General features: G+C 40.7%; 1 protein-coding gene across 1 annotated transcript; it reads left to right on the forward strand.

Annotated features, from left to right (window-relative positions):
• The first annotated feature begins 1072 nt into the window (after positions 1-1072).
• wls (Wnt ligand secretion mediator) lies at positions 1073-26596 on the forward strand. The gene is made up of 12 exons (XM_054768811.1): positions 1073-1346; positions 6752-7024; positions 13819-13943; positions 14050-14211; positions 15178-15314; positions 19508-19676; positions 19758-19855; positions 19960-20023; positions 21875-22018; positions 22100-22183; positions 22961-23129; positions 25690-26596. Exons 1-12 carry the CDS (start codon positions 1241-1243, stop codon positions 25797-25799), a joined length of 1641 nt encoding a protein of 546 aa, XP_054624786.1. The 5' UTR covers positions 1073-1240; the 3' UTR covers positions 25800-26596.
• Positions 26597-26979: the final 383 nt, after the last annotated feature.

Consider the following 26979-nt stretch of genomic DNA (forward strand, 5'->3'; position numbering starts at 1 on the left):
ACAATAGTGTATTTGAAGTTTATTGTCCAAAATCTAGCCTTGAGCCTGAAGCCCTACTTCCTGTTACTGTAATGCTAATGAGCTATGTTTGTCCAAGCCTGCAGATGAGATCTCCAGGGCTCCGGTGTTTGAAGATGTGTAGTGAAGCCTGCTTTAGAAAAAATAAAAATACAAAGTGGCTTCAAAAGCAACCGTTTGAGCGCTTCTTCTATCAAATGTGAGGGAGATTATCAATTTTTCTCAAGTTTGGTAGTGCTAGGGACGCATATTACCGTTATGACGTCATTAAAAAGTCAATTTTGCTTAATAGGGGACAACCCCTATTAGATGTAGTAAGGAAAGAAAACAGCGCCATCTAGTGGGGCACTACCCGCCCTGCCCATTGAAAGAATAAAGAAAAGGTTGGTTAAAAATAGACAGGAAGCGGCTGAGGGTCAAGAAGTACAACTAAAGCTTCTTTAAATAGGAGCGACACAACAGGGGCGCTATGACAGGCATCCATGACACGCTAACCTGCTCTAGCACACTATTGCAATGCGGCGGCTCTCCACTAGGGGTGACCCGCACATCGATACCGAGGGTAGTATCAGTACCCTTCGATACTAGAGTGATGTCATTGATATTTTTCAGTCCTCTTCTATGATTATGTTCACAACTATCCGTATTTTCCGTTTTATTGATATTGTATATATGTATATATTATTAACAAACTCAGGGAACAAGTCGTTATTCGCGCACCCCTACTCTCTTCTAGACAAAAAAATACACTCATTTGTGAAGAATTTAAAAATAAATAAACACAACAGTTTTAAGACAATATAACAACATTAACATATATTTAAATTATATTTAAATATAACAATATAAATAATGTAACAACATTAACAACACAACACAAAACACATATTTGTGGAAATAAACATGTAGTAGAAAAACGTGAACTAGTCCAGCGACTACTGTGCCGGCACGGATACCGCCCATGGTATCAATACTCTCGATATTTGGATCGAGTCTTCACTGCCTCACTCTCTCTCCCCGCCGCTGTGCTTGGGGTTCTGCTGGATAAAGCTGAGCGCTGTTCGGTCATGTGATCCATTTTTTTCCCTCCTTGGAAGTTGAAAGGCAGGAGAGGGAGTGGGGCACGATTTCTTCTTCCCACACTGTTCGCAGATGAAGCCACTTGGTTTCTTTTGATCCACATTGCGTTCGCTTTCCTTTTGGAACTCCTTCCATCACCACCATGGCGGGGGCTATTATCGAGAATATGAGCACCAAAAAGTTGGTGATTGTGGGAGTGATCCTGCTTTTGTTCCAGGCGTTTGCCTTCATGGTGGGCGGGTTAATTGGTGAGTTTATTCCACGTTTATGTCTGACTTTTAGAACTAGTTTAGCTAGCGTTGCTTGGTGGAAGCCGTGTGCCTTTTTTGGAATGCCGAATGCTAACATCTCAAACTTTTCCACTTCCCCTACATGCCTCCACACCTAAGCGCTAAGACTCGTCTTTTGCCACAGAAAGAAGGGGCTTTCTTTCGACTACATTTTCACATTGCCGAGTTTGGCCGGCTTATACATTCACTTTGACTGCTCCTGTGTACACTTTAGCGCAATCACTGCTTTGTGTCAAGGTGTTTCTTGTCTAGCGTCAAGCGTCATCTCTAACTTAAAATATCACCCACTTTGAATGTCTCTAAATTGCACCTAGCCTACTTTTCACTTGTTTAATCCAAAATTCAGTCTGTTCTCCTCCCACCTCCTAATCCTCCTCACCCCTCCTCCCACATGTAATGTCTGCAGTGTGAGGCCCCAGGCAGCATCTCTACCTTCCCTTCACTTCTCCTTGTGTGGATCCCACTCTGCCCAAATCCCCCCTGGCCTTGCGGCTAGTGCATTTGTGTTTCCTCGCCTCCCCCTTTCCCTCTACTTTTAGTTGCACTGATACACAGGGACACAGCTGTCAATGTTAGATCCTCCCTTCAGGACTTTACAGAATTCACTGTCAAATGTCGTCAAATCCACCCACGCTCATGCACAACGCACACATCTGGTTGAGGTCTCATCTTGGAACCACTTCACACCTAAAGCCTGGCACATTTGGCTAGTGTGAGTGCTCTGATCCATGCTCAAATTTGGTACACGTTTCCCTCCTTTCGTCGGACTGGAGTAGGTGGGCCAGGGCACTCACGACTGCATGTACATTTGGACCTGCACGGTTCTGCAAAACATGGGCGTTACAATTTTCTTGCAATCACGGTTTTTACATGATTCATTTTCACACACACGCATGCACACCATCTTGAGGGCCATGTGCTTATGTGTTAAAGACATTACACTGTTTTGTTGTGTTTATTATTATTATTATTATTATTATTATTATTATTATTATTATTATTATTAGACTTCTCATTGTGTAGTTCTGCTTTAAAGAAATGTTGAATGGTCTTTCTGCCGTTTTGCTTGTAAGGTCCCGGAAGGACAGTTGACGGGAGACTTTTTAATAGAAAGTATCCATCAAGTCACAAACATGGCACGCTTGCTCAGGCCATGGCACAATGATGCACATAATAAAAATAAGTCAAAGGGTATTAAAAATAAGTATCAACCGATACAGATATGTGTAACATCACATATCGTTTTCTTGAGTTAAATTGTTCTAATGTAAGAATACTCTTAAGTGAGTACAGTTGTATTTTGGCTACTCCACCCATCTCCGAGTAGATAATTAATGTGTTACATATTTGATATTAGAATACATCTTTCTTGTGCCTTGATTTATGTTATTCTTGGACAGATTTAATTTATTTTTAGTTTAAGGGGTATTGTTTGAAATACATGCATTTGCTGATTATTTTGAAAAATGTTTTTTTTCGGCACTACTTTGTGCTCTCCAGCTGATATCATGTGTCAGTGTCGACAAAGATCAAATACATTGTTTTTGGTGCCTAACCAAAAGTATATTAGTGCATGTGTGAATGTATAAATGAGAGGTATTAACTTAAATTCCTTTGTAGAAAGGCGCTTTATGAAGTACATTTACTTCTTTTCACTTACAGCACAGCTTTGCCACATCCAGTATGGCGGCGACGTTGACGTACGGCTCAGCGATGCGGCCGACGTAAACGGTTTTGACAACAGCGCTTCCTGTTTCCCAGCGTGCTTTGCTGTACTGTTGTAAATAGCTGCAAAGTTATAAGTTTAGGGCTCACATAGTTGTCGATTATTCAGCATTATTCGTTGGTAGTGTCTTGTCTATTGTTGTCTACCTATTACGTTGCTGTGTGAAGTTTTTTTTTTTTCTTCTACAAAGCTGGTTAGTTTGATGTGAACACGATTGTTACTCTGCTTGCTAAATATAGAGATACTACTTCCACACAGACTTGTGAGCGGCACAGTATTAACTGTAATTCAGCAATATTGCAACGTTGTGGCTAAAACCTTAAGATAGACTTTCAATGTAAGGAAAAAAACGATACCAATGTTGGCCGATGTCACATTGTTATGCCAAAATCGGGCCAATAATTATCGGTGGCCGATATTATCGGACAACCCTAGTCAAAACGAAAGTCATTTAATCAATGCGATCACTTCTTCTCCTTGAGATGATTAATGATGGCCAGGGCGGCAGATCCAACTCGCCCTGGCTGGTGAGGCTCGCGAGGGGAAGGGGAGAGCGAGGCAGAAATTGCAACGTTTGTTCATGATGCAGTAAAAAAAAACACCCGTCAGAGATTAGATGGCATATTAGTGGGAATCTAGATTGCAGTTTTGTTGTCCAGCCTTAATGCACATTCTTGAGCGCAACATAATGGAGTCATGGTGTGATAGATACTTTTGTTAATCTCCAAGAGAAATTCACGATTGCTGCACACAAGTCCTTAATGGTAACCAATACGTTTCATAAAACAAATGAAATGCAAAGACTCCAAATAATCCAAGAGTCGAAACCCACTGCACGCTTGCTCACCTGTGAGTACGTGTGTGCGTAATAAAGATGTGTCATTTAATTAATGCGATCACTCCTCTTGTATGTAATTAATGATATCTGCCATGTTCCATAAAAAAATAATCACAATGACAATCACAATAATCCACAAAGTCAAGAAATTGCAGAAATCCAGCAGTAGAGAAGTAATTGGCACAAGAAAAACCGTAACACAAATCACTGCTGTGTGCGAGCGTGGGCCAGTGGGGACCAGGTGATCGGTCTGGTGTCCCTCTCGCTGACAAATTAGCCCGTTTGGTTCCTCTTCGGCTGCGTGAGTGCGAGTACACCCTAAGATGGTTTTAATGAAGCTAAATTCCTTTGTGTTTGCCTGGTGGCCCAGAGGTAGTGGGGCCAATTAAGTAGAAAGGGTCCCCCCTACTCTTGTTTCCCAACAAACCCGGGAGCATAGCATGGGGTCGGCTGGCTGCAGCGATGGCCATTATTCCGGACACACTGTGGTGGACACTGAAGCAGCCGCTGGGCTCAGGGTCACGAGCTAATTGAATGCAGAGAGGATTCAGATAACTGGATTTGATGCAGTTTGGTGTCATTGTGTGGTTACGGTGTTGGATTGTCCAAACAACCTGTATGCATACTAGAAACCTACTTGTACTTGTTTTGTAAAAAGTTGTAACGTATTTGTTGTGTATTATTCCTCATAGCAGCTACTGGATATGTGTTTACTTACCTATTACATGTTGTGCTGTCATTTTTGTGTAGGCGACGTGATCGTAGGTAGCAGTCATTTCGCTGTGTGACAAGCTCACCCAAGGGTTCAGTGTTGGCTTGTGCTTGGCCTTTCAAGTTCTACTAAACTCACCCAGGCACGCACTTTAATGTTTGATGTCAAGTGGGGACCACAAAATATGGTCTCAAACTCGCGGTTTGAAACCCTTATACAAGTATATCGTGTGTGGCTGAGAGATCGGGTTAATTCAATTACACAGATTTGTGTGTACAAATATTTCCATTATGAAAGGTGGTGCTTGCGGGAGCCACTGCAATACAGTTGACAATGCTGTATTTTTGTGTTTGTCAGCCGCTCCAGGGAAGATGTTGCAAGCAAATAGTTGTACTTCACATGCTAAAAATATGTGCTGCCTCAGCATGAATGAAGACACGCTAACTGCAATCATTTGTTGATTGTACCTATCCTATTGTAAACTTAATATTTGCTTTCAGTTCCAGACACGCTATCTCCAACATGTCTGTCCTGTTGAGGAGTTGCTTTCTTAGAAGCACATTTGGCAGTGATTACTGCTTTGAGTCTTCTTAGATGTGTCACTAATCTTTCTCATGAGCGGAATCTGTAAACTCTGGGCTTTGATGTGCATCACCTTCATGAATCAGTGCTTTCCTGAATCACCTTTGACAGTGATTACACCTTAGGGAGACATCTTGGATACATAGAACAGACAGTAGTACTCCTCTTTCTCACAGATCTACGACACTAGAACTAGAAGGACTGTCACTGCAAAGCATCTACGTGTGCTAGGACCTCCTAAAGCAGGGCTGTTGGCCAGTTCAGTTCAAAACATTTCTGCAAAAGTTCCTTCAACACACCATCGCGCTCTTGTCAGATGCATGATCTTTGACTAGTGTAACCATTTGGATTGTTTTAATTTGTGATGATTACTTTATGACTATAGTATATTAGCCATTTGGTGGGCTAAAAATGTGAATATAATAGTAAAGTGATTTTAGAAGCTTTGTAAAGTATAAACCAACTGTATTAAATTCTGGAGTTTTACATGAGTATGTGCTCACAATTTGCTGCCTCTTGGAAACCACTTATGCTACCATAGTTAGACAATAAAGGGACATTCAAGACTTAGTGAGTTGTGACATAACAATGACCATGGTAAAAGGTGGGGATGCACAATGTTTTTTTTTCAAACCAATACCGATAACTTTGTGCTTCTCAAGACTGATACTGATATTGATAACTTTTTTAAAAATTATTTTTTTTATTTTAGATTTAACTGTAGTTTGTACACACCAGGAGGTTATTGATACTGATCACTTTTTATCCATCCATCCATCTTCTATGCCACTAATCCCCACTAGGGATGCTGGAGCCTATCCCAGCTGACTTCGGGCGAGAGGTGGGGTACACCCTGAACTGGTAGCCAGCCAATCGCAGGGCACATATAGACAAACAACCATTCATACCTATGGACAATTTAGAGTCTCCAATTTACCTAACATGCATGTTTTTGGAATGTGGGAGGAAACCGGAGTACCCGGAGAAAACCCACGCATGCACGGGGAGAACATGCAAACTCCACACAGAGATGCCCAACGGAGATTCGAACCCAGATCTTCCCAATCTCCTGACTGTGTGGCCAACATGCTAACCATTAAGTCACCGTGCCGCCGATAACTTGTTATATGTATTATTTTTAAAATTTAGATTTAACTGTAGTTTGTATAAACCTGGAGGTAAGAATGACTCAAAGTTGGATTTGCTAAACTGTACCTGTAGATTTGGCCTTACCAAATGTCATGACATCACTACTATTAACAAAACATAATTCAGAAGTCTATTATTTATTTGTGAATAATGGCAGATTTTTTTTATGTTGGTTACTCAGAATCTACTGAAGTTTGTTAATTTTATACATGCTGCTACCCGTGCACTTTTCCTGCTGGTTCTGTGGAATGGGAAATATGTTGGTAGATGTAACCTTTCAAGTATTAAAAGATAATGGAAGTAAATCAATCAACCCATCTCACACACTTCTATTTTTTTTTTTTTTGTCTCACCAGCTCCCAGTCCCACCACAGCAGTCCACTACCTGGCCACCAAATGCGTGGACACAGTCAAGCACCGCCAGGAAACAAAGTGGTTCATGCCATGGGGTCCCAACCAATGCGACAAGATTCGGACCTTTGATGAAGCCATGGCCAAGGGGATTGAGGCCAACAACATTGTGTTTGCTGTCCACATTCCTCTGCCTAACAAGGAGATGAGCCCCTGGTTTCAGTTCATGCTGGTCATCTTGCAGTTTGACATCGCATTCAAGATGTACAACCAGATAGGTGAGAGCGACATACTGTAAGAATTTCGTCATCCGTTCAATACCATGACATCCAGTGTGTGTGTGTGTGTAATACCTTTTTTCCATCTGAGTTTTCTTCTGGAGTGTCGGTGTTAGCCTCCATCCTGTTTCTTGGCATCGCCATCTCTCTGAGACTGAGCTGGCCCCTGAAAAATTCACTTCCTTTGTCACTTCTAATCCTTCACATTATACATTGAAGAGGAAAGCCGTACGACTGCTAGAATTAAACAAATGTCTTATATAATCTCACTTCTGTGCTCAGTCGATCACAATGAGCGCTCGTGGAACCCACTGGAATGTGTTTTTCAGGAGATTGGATTCTGTTTACACTGAAAGGGAGCAAACACTGATGGATGTCCTGGGGTTTGTTATCTATAGTGCCATAGACCCTGGGGGCGGTGGGTGGTTTGTAGATGGGCTTGGGACACAATTGACAGGTATAAAGACACAGGTAAGATAATGTGGACCTGTTTTATTGCCTTTAACCTCTCTAACCAATGAAATTCTTCATTCTGAGCTATCTATTACCAAGACAGATCTGGTGTGCTTACCCCATGAGTCACACTAAAGGGATGTTGACACAACAACAAAGTGATGTTCAAACTGGAGTTTTTGTTTCTTTGCATTTAAGAAAGGTTCCACGTACAGACGGCAATGTTGTCAAAGTAGTCTGTGTTCACACTGCTACAAAAATGGCTGAAGACAGTCATTTGCATGCCTTGCCATCACCACGCACACACCAACTGCTTGTTCGTGTCCTCTATTATTGTCCATAAGCATATTTTCTACTCTACTTTGCATTTGTTTGAGTTGAGAATATGCGCCATGAGAAGATTGTGTCTCTGCTGGTTACAGTGAACGTACACTTCAGTTAGGCATGCACCGATCCACGTTTTCACCGATACTATTCCAATGCCCGAGCTCTGTTTGCTTTATTATTATTGTCGTGTCTACAGACGCAGTAAGAATGAGGTGGTCAATCAACGATCACTTCATTGGTCAAAAGAGATTACTGTCTGTCGCAACCACGGCAAAAGAATATCCGCAAATGTATCTAGAAGAATATCAGAATAACACATATACAAGCGCTCATCCTGACGTGTTCACGGCTTTACACAAAATCGGACAACACAGAACTCTTAACACCATCCGTAACATCCGGGGCACTACAGTATCATTATTGGTGATTTTATAGGAGGCTGTTATAAACTCCTCTCTACAGGCAAGTTTGCTATTGTAGAGAACTGGAAGTTTTGTGTGGCCATGAACGCATCAGAGGGTTCTTGTGGCACTAGTGAGGAGCACGGCTGCAGTACATGTGTGAAGACGGCTACGTTCACTGATATCTTCTAGCAGTTGGCTGACAACAAGTTGACAACATTAAAGCACAGACATGGCTCATGGACCGGAAATTTCCGCAGGTGGTCACGACAATTTCTGATACGTGAATTGGATACCGATTCTGGATTGGATTGGCCCCAGTCCATAATTTCAGTGGAGAATTTCAGAGAAGATGTCTTTCAGAATTTACAATGCTACCACTATTTATTTATTTTTTTTTTATTTAAATTTTTTTAAAGTATGCCATTTGCTGTATAAAGGAGTGGCTAAATGCTACAGTTATTCAACGTAACAATGTTATATAATAGTCTTGTGTAAATGGCTGTGTACATTGTATGTACATAAATACATACAATGTATTAGATTTCTAATTTCTCACTTTTTCTAATCAAGAATATTGCAGCTATTTGTATTAGAGGTATTGTATTAGAGACGTTATCCTATTGTGTACAGTTTCCATAATATTACTCCAGCCTCGACATTATTTGTAAACTAGACACTGCTATTACTTCTAGTGCAGTGGTCGGCAACCCGCGGCTGTTCAGCCGCCTCCTTGCGACTCCCACGCCGATCTCTGTGATTTTTATTTATTTATTTTTGAAACACCGAAGCAGAGAAAATGTGCGTTTTCGAAAAGAGATTGAAATATCTGACTCACTGCTAGTCCGTGAATGCATCTACACTGCGTTCTGACTGCTGGTTGGATGAGCAAGGGAAGAGGGAAGGGTTCCGTTTGTTCAGTCAGTGAGACACAAGAAAGACGTCTCGACAGTGTGCTATCCCCACTGTAAGCTATCCATAACCATGAATCCATCCCTAAAAAGAAAAATATAGGAAGAAAATAGAGTTTATTTCTGAATGGCTATATCTTTGCCTTCACTGTCAATGATGCTGGATTACCCACCTGTGTGCTTGATATGTGGTGAGAAATTAGAAAACAGAAAATGTAACGTTGAAAGACATTTCCAGCTTTTTCTGAAAAGTACCCAACTGCAGATGGGCGAAAGGGAACGATTTCGGAACTACTGCTGAAGGTTGAGCAGAGCAAATGTAGTTTCAGCTGCTAGCGTTGTGACTGAACTGGAGATCGTAAGGAGGAGGAAGCCATTCACAGATGGAGAATAAATGAAAGAATCGTTCATAAAAATATCACAGCATCTATTCTCCGAATTGAAAAAAATTAACAATACAATTATTATTATTATTAATAATTATTCAGAAAATGAAAGAAATGCTTCTCCCTGCAAAGATGGTCAAGAACAGGACCAACAGAATGGCAACAAACATCACCATTCAGTGCAAGCATATTGAATTGTCTGTGAGCAAATTAAGTAAACAATATTGAGCAGACACACTGATATGCAGATATGTGAACTCTGATGGGCTTCTTTTATGTTAAAGTTGGCTAAATTGTCTTTTAATTTTACACAAACACGGGAAGGACCCAAAAAAGCCTACATAGTTCAGTGTTTAAATAATTTCAAAGTAGGCCTACACATGCACGCTGCACTTTTGTTGGTCAAATTTCAAAAAGATTAAAACTTTTCAAAGTTTATAAACTGTGTCATGTTTTTCGGCTCCAGACCATTTCTCTTTACTGGAAGAGGAGGCAAAATGGCTCTTTTGATGCTAAAGGTTGCCGACCCCTTTTCTAGGGTGATGGAGTTCAGAGCATATCAGTCCACTGTGCCTTTACAAATCTTTGTGCACATAGACTATATTAACTCACACCCTCTACCCTCATAAATTCATACGTTGCTCTTGACCATAAAACTTCATGAGGTTTGTGGAAGAGAGCCGAATCAAGGTATACATTTATTCCTGAATAATGACGACAGGTTACTTCCTGCTTTATGGAGAACTGCCATAATTATTGTGAATATGGACGTTTCCATTGATTCCTTTTTACTCAGATCCTCACCCAAATTTAAGCCCATCCCTTCAAGACAGCAAGTGGCCATTGCAGTGCATCATTAATGTGAATATTATGTTATGTAACCATTTAGAAGTAGGTAACCATTTTGGAGAACAAAAAGTTTGGGGAAAAAAATGCTCATGGCGTAATTATTTAAGAGCCAGCCTCTGTGGCCTTCCTTGTCTAAATAGTCACGTCACAGTAATGGGTAGCTCTTCAGCATAATTGATGTGCTGACATTCTTGGCCTCGGTGGAAGTGTGCAAGCGAACTGTGGCTTGTTTACTGCCTGGTTGCCAGACAGATGAGTCTGTGATTCAGCCTGGACCACAGACAGATGTTTGTGTAATGCACTGAAGACTCCCTTTTGATGAATCTGAGCCTTAGGAAGTGCCACAATAACCTAAGTTTATGGAGCAAGGCCAGCTTGTCGAGATGGCACCATTCCAGGAGGAAGATTCAGGATTCTGTCTTATTGTCAGTGTTTACAACCAGAAATCTAATCTATTGTGGAAGTTATAAGTATATACGAGCAGTGTCACGTGACAACCAACTAAAGAGACAAAACTGGGTCTACAAGAATGAGATGAGATGAGATTTTAACATTAATTTTAAGAAAAGTACAATGAAAAAATATAACTAGACAAACTTTTTCATTTAACAGTCACAAAACAATGCAGGTGTCTTTTGAAATGTTTGTCGCACAAATAAATATATCATAATGCAATATTTCCTTTTTAATATGTCATCTTTCACTCTGTAAAGTGGCGAAATTGGCATTTGTCACATGTATTTTCTCACAGGCAATTTGTCTTGTCTGTCAAATGCTGGCTTTTCAATAGAGGTGTCTGCATTTACAGTTCCAGCTTGTAGTTGAACACTGCCAGCTCATCGTTTTTTGTCTTATCTACTTGTCTTTGGCTATTTACGTCAGGGCTGTCCAACAGTCCTTTTGATATTTATGATTAAAAAAAAAAAAAAAAAAAAGAAAACATTTGTGCATATATTTAAAGACAAAACTTTGTGTTTTTATTACTTATTAGTATCAGCATTTTAGCTTTGCTGTATTTTTCCACTTTTTCTGGGTTTTTGTTTTTTATTTCTGCAATGAGCCACCGTCCACAGATGGCCCCTGTGCCACACTTTAGACACCCATGCGTATATAACCAGGATGGCGAGGTGCAGCCACACTACGGTGGTTTGTGTCTCCCTTGTTGGTTATGTCGCTGGTCAGGGGTTGGGTTACATTGTGGAGGGGTTTATGCAGCTTTCAGCCCCGCAATTCATTACATTACACGCTGGTACATTCCACTCCTGCTCGCCTGCGCGGTGGATACTTCACCTTTGTCGACCACTTGTATTTAACTACTGAATAAATGCATGACGCAAGAAACACTTCCTGTTTTTCACTTTTATTGCGCACCCCTGCTTGCTAAATATAGCGACCATGTCGCTATATTGTCAACACGAATCTCTTCTATGTATGAGGTGTGTGTATAAAGCAGCGTTATGGTCGCCTTAGTACCATTATTAATGTTGAGGTAATTAATGGTAATGGCAATAAAGGATGCGGACAAGTCCGACCATCTATGTGTTTTTGATCTGGCAAATTTTAAGTAACTTTGATCCAATGTGGTGGGTATGGGTTGGGGGGGACAGCCACACGTTACTTACTGGCACTGACAACACCAGTTAGGTTGGATTGCAAGATTTAAAATGTGAGTAAAGCACTTAAGGTGCAGTTCCAATCCTGCCTCGTGTACTGCCACTTCCATATTATACTGTATTATCATTCATTCTGTATTATTATAGTAGCGATGTGAATTCACAATCTGATTGGCTTCTGGCGGTTCTGGCCTGTTCTTACGAGACAGCTAATAATAATAATAATAATAATAATAATAATAATAATAATAATAATAGGCCGCACGGTGGCCTAGTGGTTTGCATGTTGGCCACACAGTCAGGAGATCGGGAAGTTCTTGGTTTGAATCTCCATTGGGCATCTCTGTGTGGAGTTTGCATGTTCTCCCTGTACGTGCGTGGGTTTCCTCCGGGTACTCCGGTTTCCTACCACATTCCAAAAACATGCATGTTAGGTTAATTGGCGACTCTAAATTGTCCAAAGGTATGAATGTGAGAGTGAATGGTTGTTTGTCTATATGTGCCCTGCGATTGACTGGCGACCAGTCCAGGGTGTACCCCGCCTCTCACCCAAAGTCAGATGGGATAGGCTCCAGCATATCTAAGGCCCTAGTGAGGATAAGCGGCATAGAAGATGGGTGGATGGATAATAATAATAATAATAATAATAATAATAATAATAATGAATAATAAAGTTAATTTATAAGCGCCTTTCTAAAAACCCATGGACACTGAAAAGAAATCTTGTCACGTTTTAATGTTGAGAGATCACAAGCTCTCGTGACACCCCTACTATACATGTATACTCTACTTCTGTATTGTTTCCTATCAAAAAGTCAACAAAGTGTTATTGGCTCCCTAAAAAGAGATACTAAAACAGAGATTACATTGTTGCGTGAGAATTGAGCAAATGTTTGTAATAATCCTAATCTATGAACGTTTGCCCCACCCCTTCTATCAAACATGTCTGGATCACAGAATTTGTACCCTTGTTAAGTACTCCACCCAACTGCCCTAGTCCACCCGAGCACAGGAGTGCCGCTTGGCTAGGTTCCAGCAATAACACAGCTGTTGAGGAGGTTTAGTTCCCGTGGCAATGGCCTCTGGATTAGACTGGAATGTTGCATGAAGTGAGCTCACATTTGAGGCTGCCTGACAGACTAATGGCAGAGTGAAGGGCATTGCACTTCTCATTTAACTCCCTCTCCCATTCCTCTATGGTTATCCCCCTTCCTCATACCACCGCTTCCTGGATTCCTCTCTTTATACCAGCTTGTTTCATAACTGCACAAGAGGCTCTCCTGCAGGGTGGAGGAGAAACACTTGGCTTTGTAATATGATCTATAGATGCTGGTGTATTAGGAGTTGTGTTGTGGTTCGTAGACGCTTCTGTGATACCTTGAAAAGGCCTCCATTAGTTAGGCTGTTACCTAGATTTGGGCCAGCATGGTGCTCATGAATTCTATGCAGCCAAGGAGTAATAAACAGATTTTCGGAAAGCTCATCCAAAGCCACATAAGTTGCAAATAGATGACTTTGGTTTGCATCATCTACAGACGCACAGCTTGTTAATGATTTAAAGTGAAATACGCATCATCACCCTCACTACTTGCACCACTCTGAATACATTAGCATTGCATTCTATGTCAGCTGAACAGGAACATTATGTTTGCAGTCTGGTGGGGAATTCCTCCCTGTCGTTACGTTAAATGGCAGTCTGTCGTCATGACCTTATCACTCTCCTAATAGTAGGCACTGTTGACAAGTTAGCTAAGGAAATTGAATTATACACACAGATGTTTTTTTTTGTTTTTAACTGAGTGTTTTAAGTGATTGTATGGGGTTAAAAGCAGTTATGGCTACTTTTATGTCCAGAGGATGGAGCGATGGTCACTGTGGACGTGGGCCTGGCCTACAGAGATGATACAGTCAGTGAGTGGACGGAGATGGCTCACTCTTTTGAACAGCGGAAGCTCAGCTGCAACTTCACCACTGCCAAGGTGGGTTGCATTTGCGTTTTAGGGAGTTATGAATGCTTGGAGACTGCCGTCCGGGCTAAACCGATTCATGTACTGTGTGTCACCGGTCGTTGTTTGTGCTCCCCAGACTTTTGAAAACGAGGGCCGCTACTACGAGTGTGACCTGCTGCCCTTCATGGAGGTTGGCAGCGTGGCCCACAAGTACTATCTTCTCAACATCCGTCTGCCCGTCAATGAGCGCAAGAAGATTAATGTGGGCATTGGAGAAATAAAGGACATTCGTCTGGTTGTAAGTTGACTTCTCATTGCACACTGCGACCTAAACAGAGGTGTGTGGAGTCTCATTCACAGGCTTCCCATGTGTTCATGACACTTTGGGTTACAAATGATTGACTCTTTTTTTCTTTTTTTTCTTTTTTTTCTTTTTTCTTTTTAAATCTTAGCAGTGGATCCTCCAATGCAGAGCACCCCAAAAGTTGTCCAATTTGGAGTTCAGATAATTCTTTTTGGAATAATGTGTGTCAATTGTCCAAAATAACTTGGAGTTTGAGTATTATGCTTCATGTCAGGCGAGATGTCAGCAAATGTCATGAGCGTGTAACAGATTTTGTTTTGTTTCTGGCTGATGTACAATACTTAATTCATTCCAACAAAACATATAAAATGCGACTGGGTGACTGTATCGCTCTAGCAACACGTTCCTGTTTCTTCTCCGTTGTGTCTGTCAGGCGTCTTCAAAGGATGAGTACTTTTACTTTATTTTAGTTTTATTATACAGTAGTTCCAGTCCAGGCTGTACCCCGCCTCTCACCCGAAGACAGCTGGGGATAGGCTTCAGCTTATTCGCAACGCTAGTGAGGACAAGTAGTATAGAAAATGGATGTTTGGATGGATGTACAGTAGTAGTTTTAGACTGTTGAATGTTAAAATGCTACTTAAAACATTGCCTGTGTAACGTGCCTGGTCCAGCCAACCCCACGTCCCGCCCGGACCCGAACCAGGGTCCGCAGAATGAGAGTCGAGAGTGCTAGCCATAGCGCTAAAAGCCCAAACTGTCAACTCTATGTCCACCACGACTCTTAAGGTGTCGGGGAGTGAGGTTTACCAACGTACCAGCAGTTTATTAGGCCAACCGTTTGAGCCGGTTTAATTTTTTGTTATACTCAACTTTGACTACTACTACTATAATGACACTTTACTGATGAGATTGGGACATATTTGTAAAAAAACCTGTCACTTTTCTTTTTTTTTCAAGGGCATCCATCAAAATGGTGGTTTTACTCGGGTGTGGTTTGCCATGAAGACCTTCCTGACCCCAAGCATCCTCATCATCATGATCTGGTACTGGAGGCGCATCACGCTCATGAGTAGACCTCCTGTGCTGCTGGAGAAGTAAGGTCACACCTTCATCTCTACTACAGTTTTTGCACTGTGATTGTTTTCGGAAAGTCTGCATTACGATTGCATCATAAATAGGCAATGTGCAAATGCTAAACTTGCCTAAACATATCTCCCATCCTTTTATTTGCACCAAACTTCCACATCAGCTAGCATCCTGAATCCCTCGCACGATGCATGAGACAAAAATCCTTACATTTATTGATGCAATACATCATTGGACAATTTTGCCCAGTATTTTTCTAACTTTTCATTGCTACAGAATCCTCAACAAACTTTGTGGTTAAAGAAGATTTAGTTGCGGCTGCAATTCCAATCGTTTTACTAATGTGACCTACCCTTATTTTATTACCACTATTAAAGGATGTGCACTGCTCTTATTTTGAAGGCCGGAAATATGGTGTGTGTTGAAAATGTATTTTGACTGTTGCTAGCTAGCTGGGTGCCTCTCTCAGCTGTGGCTGTCGTCTTTTTAGTTCACGCACTGAGTCAGGGGCACGGGCATCCTAAAACGCTCGATTACATTACCTAAAACACAACTTTGACACACACAAGCCGCACTAGAATCTGGTTATTGTTTGTGAGGACATGCTGCTATGAATGAGCGATTCGCTGGGGAAATATTTCCCCACACAAACGTTCCTTCTCCTCATGATTAGAGCATTTCATTCACAATATGTTAATATCTGAGATTCCGCGTTTAACTAGATTCTGTTTGTATTGGACAATTCCGCGATTCCATCTGCATTTCCATTAACACAGAAATTGTAGGGCCCTGTGTGATTGATGAGTGAATGAATAATGGGTTCAATTCACTCTGAACCGCTTTGGGTACCTTTTGTAAAAGGTGCTATAGGTTTTTTTTTTTTTTTTTTTTTTTTTTTTAAATGAAGTTAAGACAAACTTTTTAGCCGCTTCTTCTTCGCTGGTGCTCGCCGGCTGCTTCTTCGTTGGTGTTTGCGGCTATTTCGTCCAGTTGGCAAAGTGGGCACCAAAACTAGGAATCAAAATAAAAACATTTGAAGTATCCCAGGAGAATCGTAATGTTAGTCCCGATTCCCATCAATGCTCGAGACTTGATGCCTAACCCTAATCTTAAATAATCCCAACAGCAAACCCAATAGTGTGTGAGTGGTACATTTTAAAAGAACTGCAGCCAGAACCCCCATGAATAGTTTCATCACAAGCCACTGAAGCAATGCATCTACTTCAAGGTGCATATTAACTATGGATGGAATGTGCAATTGGGTCACGCAAATTATGTGCACTCAAGGTCAGTGAGATAAGACGTCTGACATCTTCAACTCCTTCACCAAGGTGTTATGCAAACAACTGTAGTCTCCACCACACAAGATCCAAGATGATGGTTGACCTAACTATAGAAAGACACAGCAACCTCATTTTTGTCCTTTACCCTTTGGACCAAATCTGAAGCACCCAAATAAAGTACACTTATTTGAGTTTCAAGCAGATACCACAGGGCCAAGTGTGTGTCTCAGTCCGTGTGGTGCTGGGAAGACATCAGCAAGAGTCAGTGTGCTGTGCCACACAGGAAGTGCCTGGCGAAGCGTGAAACATGAAACAAAATCTGCAACCTCGCACTTAACTGACAAATACTACACATTCGCACACACGCACACAGACAGTGACAGACAGTCCGTATCGCCCTCCTTCGCTCTTTCCGACTTAGTGCTCTTATTCCCAGATGAGCAGCAGGCTCTTAGAAGGTACCACTTTTACCCTATTTGTGGACTGAAGATGACGATTTTTGGCTGTAAAAGATGTACTCCAGTTTTTATCATGTTGGCTTTAAGAGGATTCAGAACATCAACTGCACATATCTCCTATGATCAGATGTTTTTATCTGGGATATATGACAGTTTTACTTCCGTATGAATTGTTTGTGCTACTATGTACCATAATGCATCTCTATGTGCCTTCATACAAAATGCTGTTAATTAGTGCCACTGATTATGCCTTAATATCCTACACAATGATGCCATTCGGATTTCATCCTCACTTTTACCTTCTTTACAGTATGTGCCCAAGCACTGTTTTTACATCCTCACGGTCGTATAAACACACTGTGTTGATTTTGCACAAGGCACATTCCTCACATACCACCCAAGTGAGGTTTCACTTTGTTCACTCCATAAAGCATTGCTGAGGAGCGCAGTCTGGAGCTGAATGATTTAGAACCTGGATTGCATTACTTCTATTACTTTGTCAAAGATGTTTCTATCGTCATACTTCAAGTCACTTTTTTTCCATTGGCTTTTTTTTTTTGGCCAAAGAGTATGAATGTCCTAGTGGTTGTGCGCTGTCCCCTTTCGAGTCAGTGAACAGTGCTATTTATCTGCAACGAAAATCAACTGCTGTCATAACACTGTTTTGCCCGCTTCTCTTCACTATTTATGACCTTCTTTTCATCTGCTGGCGGCATGCATAAACCTGCTGCAGGCACTAGAAAGATGAGCTCTAGTCTGCCTCTCAGAAGCTTTAAATTCTCTTACATTTAAGTGTCTGGATTTCAGGATGGGGAGATGTTGTTGTTGTTTTTTTTTTTTTGTTTTTTTTTTACAAGGGTTTAGAAGGGCTATCACAGAATTCAACACTGCACACATAAATGTAGCTCGCAAGTCTGAAAGTTGAAGCGCCTGCATTGTTTGTGCTGGCCACCAGGAGGTGATACAGTATTGCATAAGAGTCCTATGCAACATTCTGACCTGAGGTATTTGCAATACTGTGCCATACTGACTTGCAAATACTTACTCTGTGGGGTAACCTAAATTCTGAGTAAGATGGTTTCTTCTCCGTCTGTTGTTTGGCAAATTGCACTTTAACGCGATCTACAGCATTGTCGGGGGAAATTACATATTGACAGCTGTTTGGCTTGATTACAGAATCACAGTATTTGCAATACTCAGAAGGAATCTACCACCAGGGTTTCACATACATACATTTATTTATTTGTGGCGGGGGGGGTTGCATACAAGGACCACCGGCGAATGGTGAAAACCTGTGGCTATGCATTTAATGATAGCTAACGTTAGCAGCCAAGCTTTGCCAAATCGCGATTAGCTGACATCAAGCATAAGCAATGCGCATGTGTGCGTGTTTCGTGGGGCGTGACTTGGAACATTTGAAAGGCAGACAGCAACTTTACACGCACTTTACACATTTGTAAGGCTTGTGCTAGAGGCTAGCAGACTAGAGAAGGCATTTCTCCAAGCTGCGTCTACATAATCTACATTGTTTGCCTGTTGTAATTCCAGTAACAACTTACAATAATATATTACCTTGTGTTCACCTCGCTGCAAGAATGTTTGTTTGTCTATATGTGCCCTGCGATTGGCTGGCGATCAGTCCAGGGTGTACCCCACCTCTCCCCCGAAGTCAGCTGGGATAGGCTCCAGCATATCCATGACCCTAGAAGGGATAAGCGGCATAGAAAATGAATGGATGGCCTTACCAACTATGGTGCTTTCAAGGACCGCCGAACAGTGTGAAAAGTGTAAATTCAAAGTGTGGGCTCTCTAACAGTGGTACATGTATGCTCTACATTTTACCTGTACTATAAATCATTACTGCACGGTGGATGAGTGGTTAGCATGTTGGCCACAAAGTCAGGGTCAGGGTTCCAATCTCCGTCTGTGTGGAGTTTGCATGTTCTCCCCGTGCGTGGGTTTTCGCCGGTACAGTCCAAAAACATGCATGTTCAGTTAATTGGTGACTCATGAATGTGAGCGTGAATGGTTGTTTGTGCCCTGCGATTGGCCAGCGACCAGTCCAGGGTGTACCCCGCCTCTCGCCTGAAGTCAGCTGGGATAGGCTCCAGCATACCCTCGCGACACACTCCACACTAATTAGGTTAAGCGGCATAGAAAATGGATGGATGGGATGGATATTACCGATTTATGGTGAATGAGGTGTACAACCTATTTAAAAAAAAATAATAATAATAAAAGTAAAAACACAATAAAATAAAAAAAAATGACGAAAAATCCACTAATTTGTGGGACGGACTGTTAATGCTGAATTGTGAACATGCCGGGTCCCTCTGTATTTGTGTCACTACATTAATTTTATAGTCAAACTATAATCCCACTGTCTATCTTGGATGCATACTTAATAAGCTCCAAAGTAGGATCTGATGTACAATACTACCATACTTTTTGCTGTTGCAGAGTAATCTTTGCTTTGGGCATCTCCATGACATTCATTAACATCCCAGTGGAGTGGTTCTCGATTGGCTTCAACTGGACCTGGATGTTGCTCTTTGGAGATATCCGACAAGGCATTTTCTACTCCATGTTGCTTTCCTTCTGGATCATCTTCTGTGGCGAGCACCTTATGGTAATTTGCCTGTCTTGCCACTTGTTTTCCCTGACATGCGGAGCGTCATCTTGACGGCTATTATCTTTTCTCTTCTCTCAGGACCAGACGGAGAGGAATCGTTTTTCAGTGTACTGGAAACAGGTCGGGCCCATAGTGTTTGGGTCTTTCTGTCTTTTTATCTTTGACATGTGCGAGAGGTGAGATCAAGTGTTTTTGACACTGTTAAAATGAAAAAAGACTGAATATCTCCCCATATGTCGTATACTCTAAATAAGTGTAATGTATTGTTTTGTGTCACTAGAGGTGTTCAGCTGACAAACCCCTTCTACAGCATCTGGGCGTCTGATGTGGGGACTGAGCTGGCTGTATCCTTTTTTTATGCTCAATCTGTGGACAAAAACAGACAATATGTACTTTATCACTCCAAAAAAAAGGTATACCTACAAATAAATCATTGGTGTGTGAAGATATGCATATGGTAAAAAAAGCAGACCTTGCTTTTTGAAGAGGCACTTAATTTTTTATGGTTTCTTGTTATTCTCACATAGATTGGTTCCCTTGACTAATAAGAAGAGGAATAATTCAGTAATGCCATATGTTGCCTCTGGCTGGGGAAGGATGTGTTTTTACTTCTCCGGTTTGTTTTTAAGCTTGCCAGATTGAAAAATCACACTTTTAAAAACTCGTGCTAAGTGTCCCTCGTCAGTTGTTTTAGAACGGCCATTCTACCCATGTTCCTTAAATATTACAGCATGTTAGAATTAGGGATGTCCCGATCCACCTTTTTTGGTTTCCGATCCAATCCGATTTTTTTTTTTTTTTTTTTTTTTTTTTTTTAATAGTCAAACCGATCCGGTACCGATCCTTTTTTTTTTTTTTTTTTTTTTTTTTTTTAAATACTAATAAGCTTTTGTTACAAACAGGAATTTGTGCAATTAAATATGGTTATGAAAAAGCTGTTTGGATTTTGTAACAAACCTCAGTGAGTAAGGTCCCTAATCCAATAAAAATCCATCCAATAAGAGATAAAATTGGAAAAAATGGGCGTGCAAAATACTTCTAGGGTAGGACTAATCATTTGACATTGTTATAGATCAATTTGTGGTGTGATTTAGATTATGACTTTGTTTCGTTTTTCTCAAATTTTGTTTTTCTACCTTTTCCACTTAATTTACCAGCATAGAGTGTGTGTGCTATTTGGGTTTATGAATAAAATGCAAAAATCCTTACATTTATTGATGCAATACATCATTGGCCCATTTTGTCCAGTAACTGAGAAATGGACGTAGCTTAGCTAACTTTTCTAATGGGATGTCAGCCTCAGCACATATTGCTACAAAATCTTCAACAAACTGTCATGTCCGTGCTTGTGATTAAGGAACATGTAGTCACAGATGTCATTCCAATCGTGTTATTAAGGTAAGATATTTTTATGACACTATTTTGTTTACACAATTAGACAAATGTGACAAAGAGCGCTCTTATTTTGAAGGCCACAATGTGTGTGTGTGTGTGTGTGTGTGTGTGTGTGTTGAGAATGGCAATTGACGGTTGATACGCGCTGGGTGCAAGAATAAACGTGCCTCTCGTCTTTTTTTTTCACTGAGAACCTGCACGTCATCAGTGGGCATTGCACAATGGTCCTTACATTAAAGCAGTAAAACACAACACAGTGAAAATACACTCGTGCGCACCCTACACCATGACGCAGCAGTCCGGGCACAATGAGAGGGAACTACTGCTGTAGCTACAGAGCCGAATGTCCAACGTACATCGTGAAACTAACTTCACCACAGTACACTGTGGACATGTCTCAATGGTGGTGTTGTGTTTTCTTCTTCTTGCGGGTGGCGCGAGTCGAGTGGCAACCAGCTTTGAGGCGCATTACTGCACCGACCATGTTGGAGTATGGCTCAGAGTTACGAACGCGATACGGCAACCGGATCGGCCCGATCTCGTGGCGGAAGCCGATATTATCCGATCTTCACAAATACATCGGATCGGGACATCCCTAGTAAGAATTAAATACTGTATAAGACTGTGCTTAGAATTTAATAATACATTTGGTGTCTTCAGTGCTTGGTTTGCAATGTTGTTTTTGCATATCTAAGCCATAACTGTTCACCATTATAGTACATTGCTTTCTAGAGGATGTTATTTCAGCATGTTCTACTGAATGAGGGAGATCTTAACGTCCTTCACTGCTGTTCACTCAGATGGCTTTCATTATTGTGGCAGGAATCTGTGCTTGCCTCTACTTTCTCTTCCTTTGCTTCATGGTTTTCCAAGTATTCCGCAACATCAGTGGTAAGAGGACTTCACTGCCTGCCATGTCCAAGGCCAGACGCCTGCACTATGAGGTGTATACTATTGCCATATTGGATATTTCACTGTTACTGTCCACTTGACCCTAATTATAACACCCCTTCTTCTCTTTTAAGGGTTTGATTTTTAGGTTCAAATTTCTCATGCTGGTCACACTGGCCTGTGCTGCCATGACTGTTATCTTCTTTATCATCAGTCAGGTCAGTTTTGGAATGACCTCATGTATTTGCAGTACAATCATCCCTCGCCACATCGAGGTTCGAATTTTTCAAAAATATATGAATTAATAAATCATGCTGTTTCATAGTTGAATATGGCATATTAGTCAAAAATATGCATATTTAAACAAATGTTACGTATTGTTTGCTTAAATTAAGCATTTAAGCATAAAGATGGCTAAATGAACTAAAATACAAATATAAGGAATTAAAGACTCATTTAAATTGTGATGTTCTACACTGGTGAAACACTGTACAAGTGCAAGACTTGATATCTGGAACAACAGGCTTTTATTGCAGGTTTGAATTATCGCACAACAGGCACAATAATCATCATAAGAACATTGGGACTGTTGCGGCCATAACAGACGCAAAGCGAAAACACAACTGTGAACACTCAACGTCACTTCCTGTCCTCCACACATCTGGAACACATTTAATGCAAACCACACGAGCAAGAGTTTTATCTGTCTTAAATTTATTATTTTCTCTGATTATATCATTTTGTGTAATATGATTTGTAAAGATGACTATAGGGGTGTTATTTCATATCTAGAGGGTTCTAATAATGTTAAAAAAACGTATTGAGAAGATTAAGAGGTTTTCTACGAAAATATTCCATTCATAAAGAAGGAATCTTACCTTTCAGAAATACACCTATCACAGTGGAGTGTGGAACCAATTAACCGCGATAAACGAGGGATTACTGTATAGTGTTTGGAGCTGTTGCACAATAAGTATTCCCTTGTCTTTGTCCAGGTCAATGAGGGTCACTGGCATTGGGGAGATTACACAGTGCAGGTGAACAGCGCTTTTTTCACTGGCATCTACGGAATGTGGAACCTATACGTATTCGCCATCATGTTCCTGTACGCCCCATCTCACAAGCGATACGGAGATGACCAGTCAAGCGCTCAGTGCATCACTGGTAACTATGACAATCGTTTCTACAAGCTGTTTTGAAAAATCAGATGTGGCAAATACTATTCTCCAAGCCCAGATCTATCCTAGGTTACCCGCTCATCTTGGCACTACTTGCTATTGGAGTTTTCCCATTGGCAAAAGCAGGTACTATGAGATACTAGTGCTTGGTGAGAGGCATTCCAAGAAATTACAAAAATTATTTTGAACTTTAGCACTGTTGCTGTGCCTTAACCTTTTTCCTGCTGCTCTCAGGCTCGTCTTGGATAAAAGTGGTCTATTTACCATGACTGACCGCCACAAACAATGCGAAAGTAGAGTTGAGTTTAGCCAGTATTGCACAGTAGGAAAGCGGCATTTTTATGTGTTATTTTTCACATTTGGGCATCATTTTACAAATTCTGGTGTATAAGCCGCACCCACTTAATTTAGAGGGAAAAAAATGATTTATACATACATATATAAGCTGCAAAGTGTCCACTTCATAAAATGGTATATTGTGGAGTGCACAGGTCCGTAAGAACCAGGCATCTCTTTGACAGGAGCCAATCATGAGCTATGAAAAAACTCACGATGAGCTTGTCAACCCACTGTAAATTGCAGGAGGCCATTACTTAATATAACAGTCTGACTCACGGTCTCATCTTGCAAAGAACACTAAACTCCTCACACAGCAACGTAACGCTCAAAAGGTATGCCTAATAAATATACTAACAAGTACAAATTTAAGATGATTTTTTAAAAAGTTTTCCCATAAAGCATTTCGTCTGAGCAAAGCATTTCATTGGAGGACAAGCTTTGCTTAGATGCAATGCGTTACGCGAAAGTTTTAAGAATTGTTTTTTTTTTCCATTTTTTTTCAAATACACAAACATGTACCAATAAAATGAAAAAAAAACTCATTTAAGGTTTTCCCATAATGAAAAGCATTTTATTGGAAGACAAGTGGCATAGAAAATGGATGGATGGATAGATGGATGGCACTGCAATGCTGCCTTTGTACCCCAGAGGGAGGCTGACATCATTGCAGCTCCCGGGCAGGCGGCAATGAATGTTTTGCTCAATACATTGTGGGAAAACTTCAGTTGTTTTTTTTTTTTTTTCATTTTAAACTTTTATTGGTACATGTTTGTAGATTAGATTAGATTGTACTTTATTAATCCCACAGTGGGGAAATTGGCTTGTTACAGCAGCAAGCAAGATATACAAGTAAGGAATACAGAAATAAGATCAGATTAAAAAATAGGTATAAAAGATATAAAAAAGTATATTTGTTAGGTCTCACTTACTTTACTACACTTACACTCACTCTTAGTGTTAAAGGGATAGTTCAGATTTTTCCACATGAAGTTGTATGACATCCTCATCAGCAGTGTAGTTTATCAACAGTGACTTACCCCCCACTTTGTTCCGTGAGCGGAGTTCTGAGATTGGAGTTGATGGTGTCACTAAAGTAAAGAGTTTGGCTTCTCAAAACAATATGCGTTCAAAAGAGTAATACATTTGCATCACAAAACTGCTGCTAACAAAAAGTCAGACCACTGACTCGCTCTGCGTTGTTTCCTCTCCGTTTGTATCACTACGCGCACTCGGCTGTCTATTGTTTTGTGTGTGTGTGTGTGTGTGTGTGTTCCAGAGTGTGTACATGCGCGGAGGGAGACTGCTGCGACAAGAGACTTGCGTTGCAGCAGTCTTCCTCCTTCCCAGTGGAACACATACAGTACACAACAATGGACAGACGAGAGCGCGTACTGATACGAACGGAGAGGAAACGACGCCGAGCGACAGAAAGGTCTGACTTTTTTGTTAGGACCGGTTTTGAGATGGAAATGTATTACTCGTTTGAACGCATATTCTTCACTCAAGTGACCCCAGCAACTAACCGGAACTACTTTCCTATTCATTGAAATCCGACCAGAACTCTGTTCACAGAACATAGGTGGGGGGGTAAGCCACTGTTGCTAAACTACACCGCTGATGGGGATGTCATACAACTTCATGTCAAAAAATCTGAACTTTCCCTTTTAAGTTGCTGTGTGATGAGTTTAGTGTTCTTTGTAAGATGACACCGTTAGTCACTGTTATATTGAGGGGCACAGTATTTAAACAAGTAGTAGTTCTGAAGTAAAGGAGATGTCACGATATTAGCCACACCACTGTATAAGCCGGAGGGTTCAAATTTTAAGAAAAATTTAGCGGTTTATACAACGGAAATTACGGTAAGTAATTATTTGGTGGGGAATTCCCAGTCTTTTTTGGCTTGAGAAGGGAGTTTGAATAGTTTCTTAGCCTCTCTCCCCAGCTCAAAGCATGGGAACAGTGAAAACAAGGGTGTAGAAGGTAATGAAAAGCATCCATCTCCTGAGTTAGTTGTTAAAAAGAATTTTTGGAGGCTTTCCCAAAAGTGCATCAACCACTCTGATGACACGCATGCCTCAACCACTGTTGATTTACTTCATCTCACACTTCTTTTCTGTCGAGTCACCAGAATTTTATATGGGAAGCAAGGTCCAAAAGGGCAACATACAGCACATGCCTTCAAATGTATTCTGTGTCTGTCTGTGCAGGGGATGCCGGGGCATCCAGCGGCGAGGATATCCAGTTGACCACGACCATCACTCAAGGTGACGGGCCCACTGAGATCTACAAGATGACTGGCAAAGAGGCCCAAGAATAGATCTCACATTGTTGTTGACATCTGTCCTTTATTACCTACTGTTCCAATACCCCCTTTTCCTATTGACATCTTGTTACAAGCTTTTTTCTTTACACCTCTCCGCACTGTTGCAGCAGCAATCTTTCAATCTTCAGCTCCATGCCACCTGTTTCCCCAACATCCCTGTTGTTTTACCTGAATTCTGAACAAGTCCTTTTCATTTCATAGTGGAATTTTTTTTTTTTTTTTTTTTTTTTTTTTTTTTTTTTTTTACATTTCATACTTTTATGTACACTATTTGTAAATGTTGCACAACACTTTTGACACCAAGTCAGATACTTGAAAGCTTTTTTGTAGGCAAGAGGGTCAAGCAAATTATTGGTGGAAAAAGTTGCATTAAGCAGCAATTTGCACTGAAGTTTTAACTATTTGCTAAGCCCTGAGCTTTTGATGGGAATGAACAGTGTGATTTTTATTTTTTTTTCCTGGATGCAGTACTGCCACTTTGTCAATTTATGTCCTGTTATATTCATAGTGAATGGGATAGAACCTTAATACATGCTTTTTTCTCTCTACAAAATAGGTCATGTGATACACATCATTAGTCAAGTGGTGGAATTTTTTTATATTAATGGGGAAAATGTACAGACTACATAGTCCATTTGGGAAATTAGTATCATCGGTTGTCTATTTTTTATAGTGTTTTGTTTGAACTTCAGAATAATGTATCCAGCTCTATCAATTTTGAGAGGTTAGAAGTTGCCAGTAGTTCTTAAATGCCATATTATTGTTCTTTGCTTTTTTTCTAAATTAAATAAAAGTACGTTTACTTAACTTTTTGTGCAGACCTGTTATTTACTGTGGTTATTTAGCTAATCAAGGGGTGAAATACTTCAGCAGGATGTTAGGGGCTTACAAAATTGCTGAAATAACAGGTTTAGAGCCGTGGACTATGAACATAAATGTTTGGTCAAACAGCGCCCTCGCCAGGCTCATAGCAGAGCCGATTTTCATTTCCTCGCGTCTGTCAAGGTAGCCTGTATAACCGGAAGTTGTGCCTCACAATCAATGTCGATTTGGAGCCAAATGTGAATTACACTCAATGGGATTCATTATTCAATAGACGGGCTGTATTGATCAATGTTAAATAATGTTAAAAATGAAATATCACAGGTTATCTACTTTTACAGAAAGTGTTCAA

Source organism: Dunckerocampus dactyliophorus, chromosome 2 (assembly GCF_027744805.1).
Source record: "Dunckerocampus dactyliophorus isolate RoL2022-P2 chromosome 2, RoL_Ddac_1.1, whole genome shotgun sequence".
NCBI lineage: Eukaryota > Metazoa > Chordata > Actinopteri > Syngnathiformes > Syngnathidae > Dunckerocampus > Dunckerocampus dactyliophorus.

Excerpts from the sequence above, each read along its gene's own strand:
- wls (XM_054768811.1), top strand. The coding sequence starts at position 1,241 with ATGGCGGGGGCTATTATCGAGAATATGAGCACCAAAAAGTTGGTGATT. Across the intron at positions 13,944-14,049 it reads GCAACTTCACCACTGCCAAG|ACTTTTGAAAACGAGGGCCG; the intron begins GTGGGTTGCATT and ends TGTGCTCCCCAG. Across the intron at positions 22,184-22,960 it reads TCTTCTTTATCATCAGTCAG|GTCAATGAGGGTCACTGGCA; the intron begins GTCAGTTTTGGA and ends GTCTTTGTCCAG.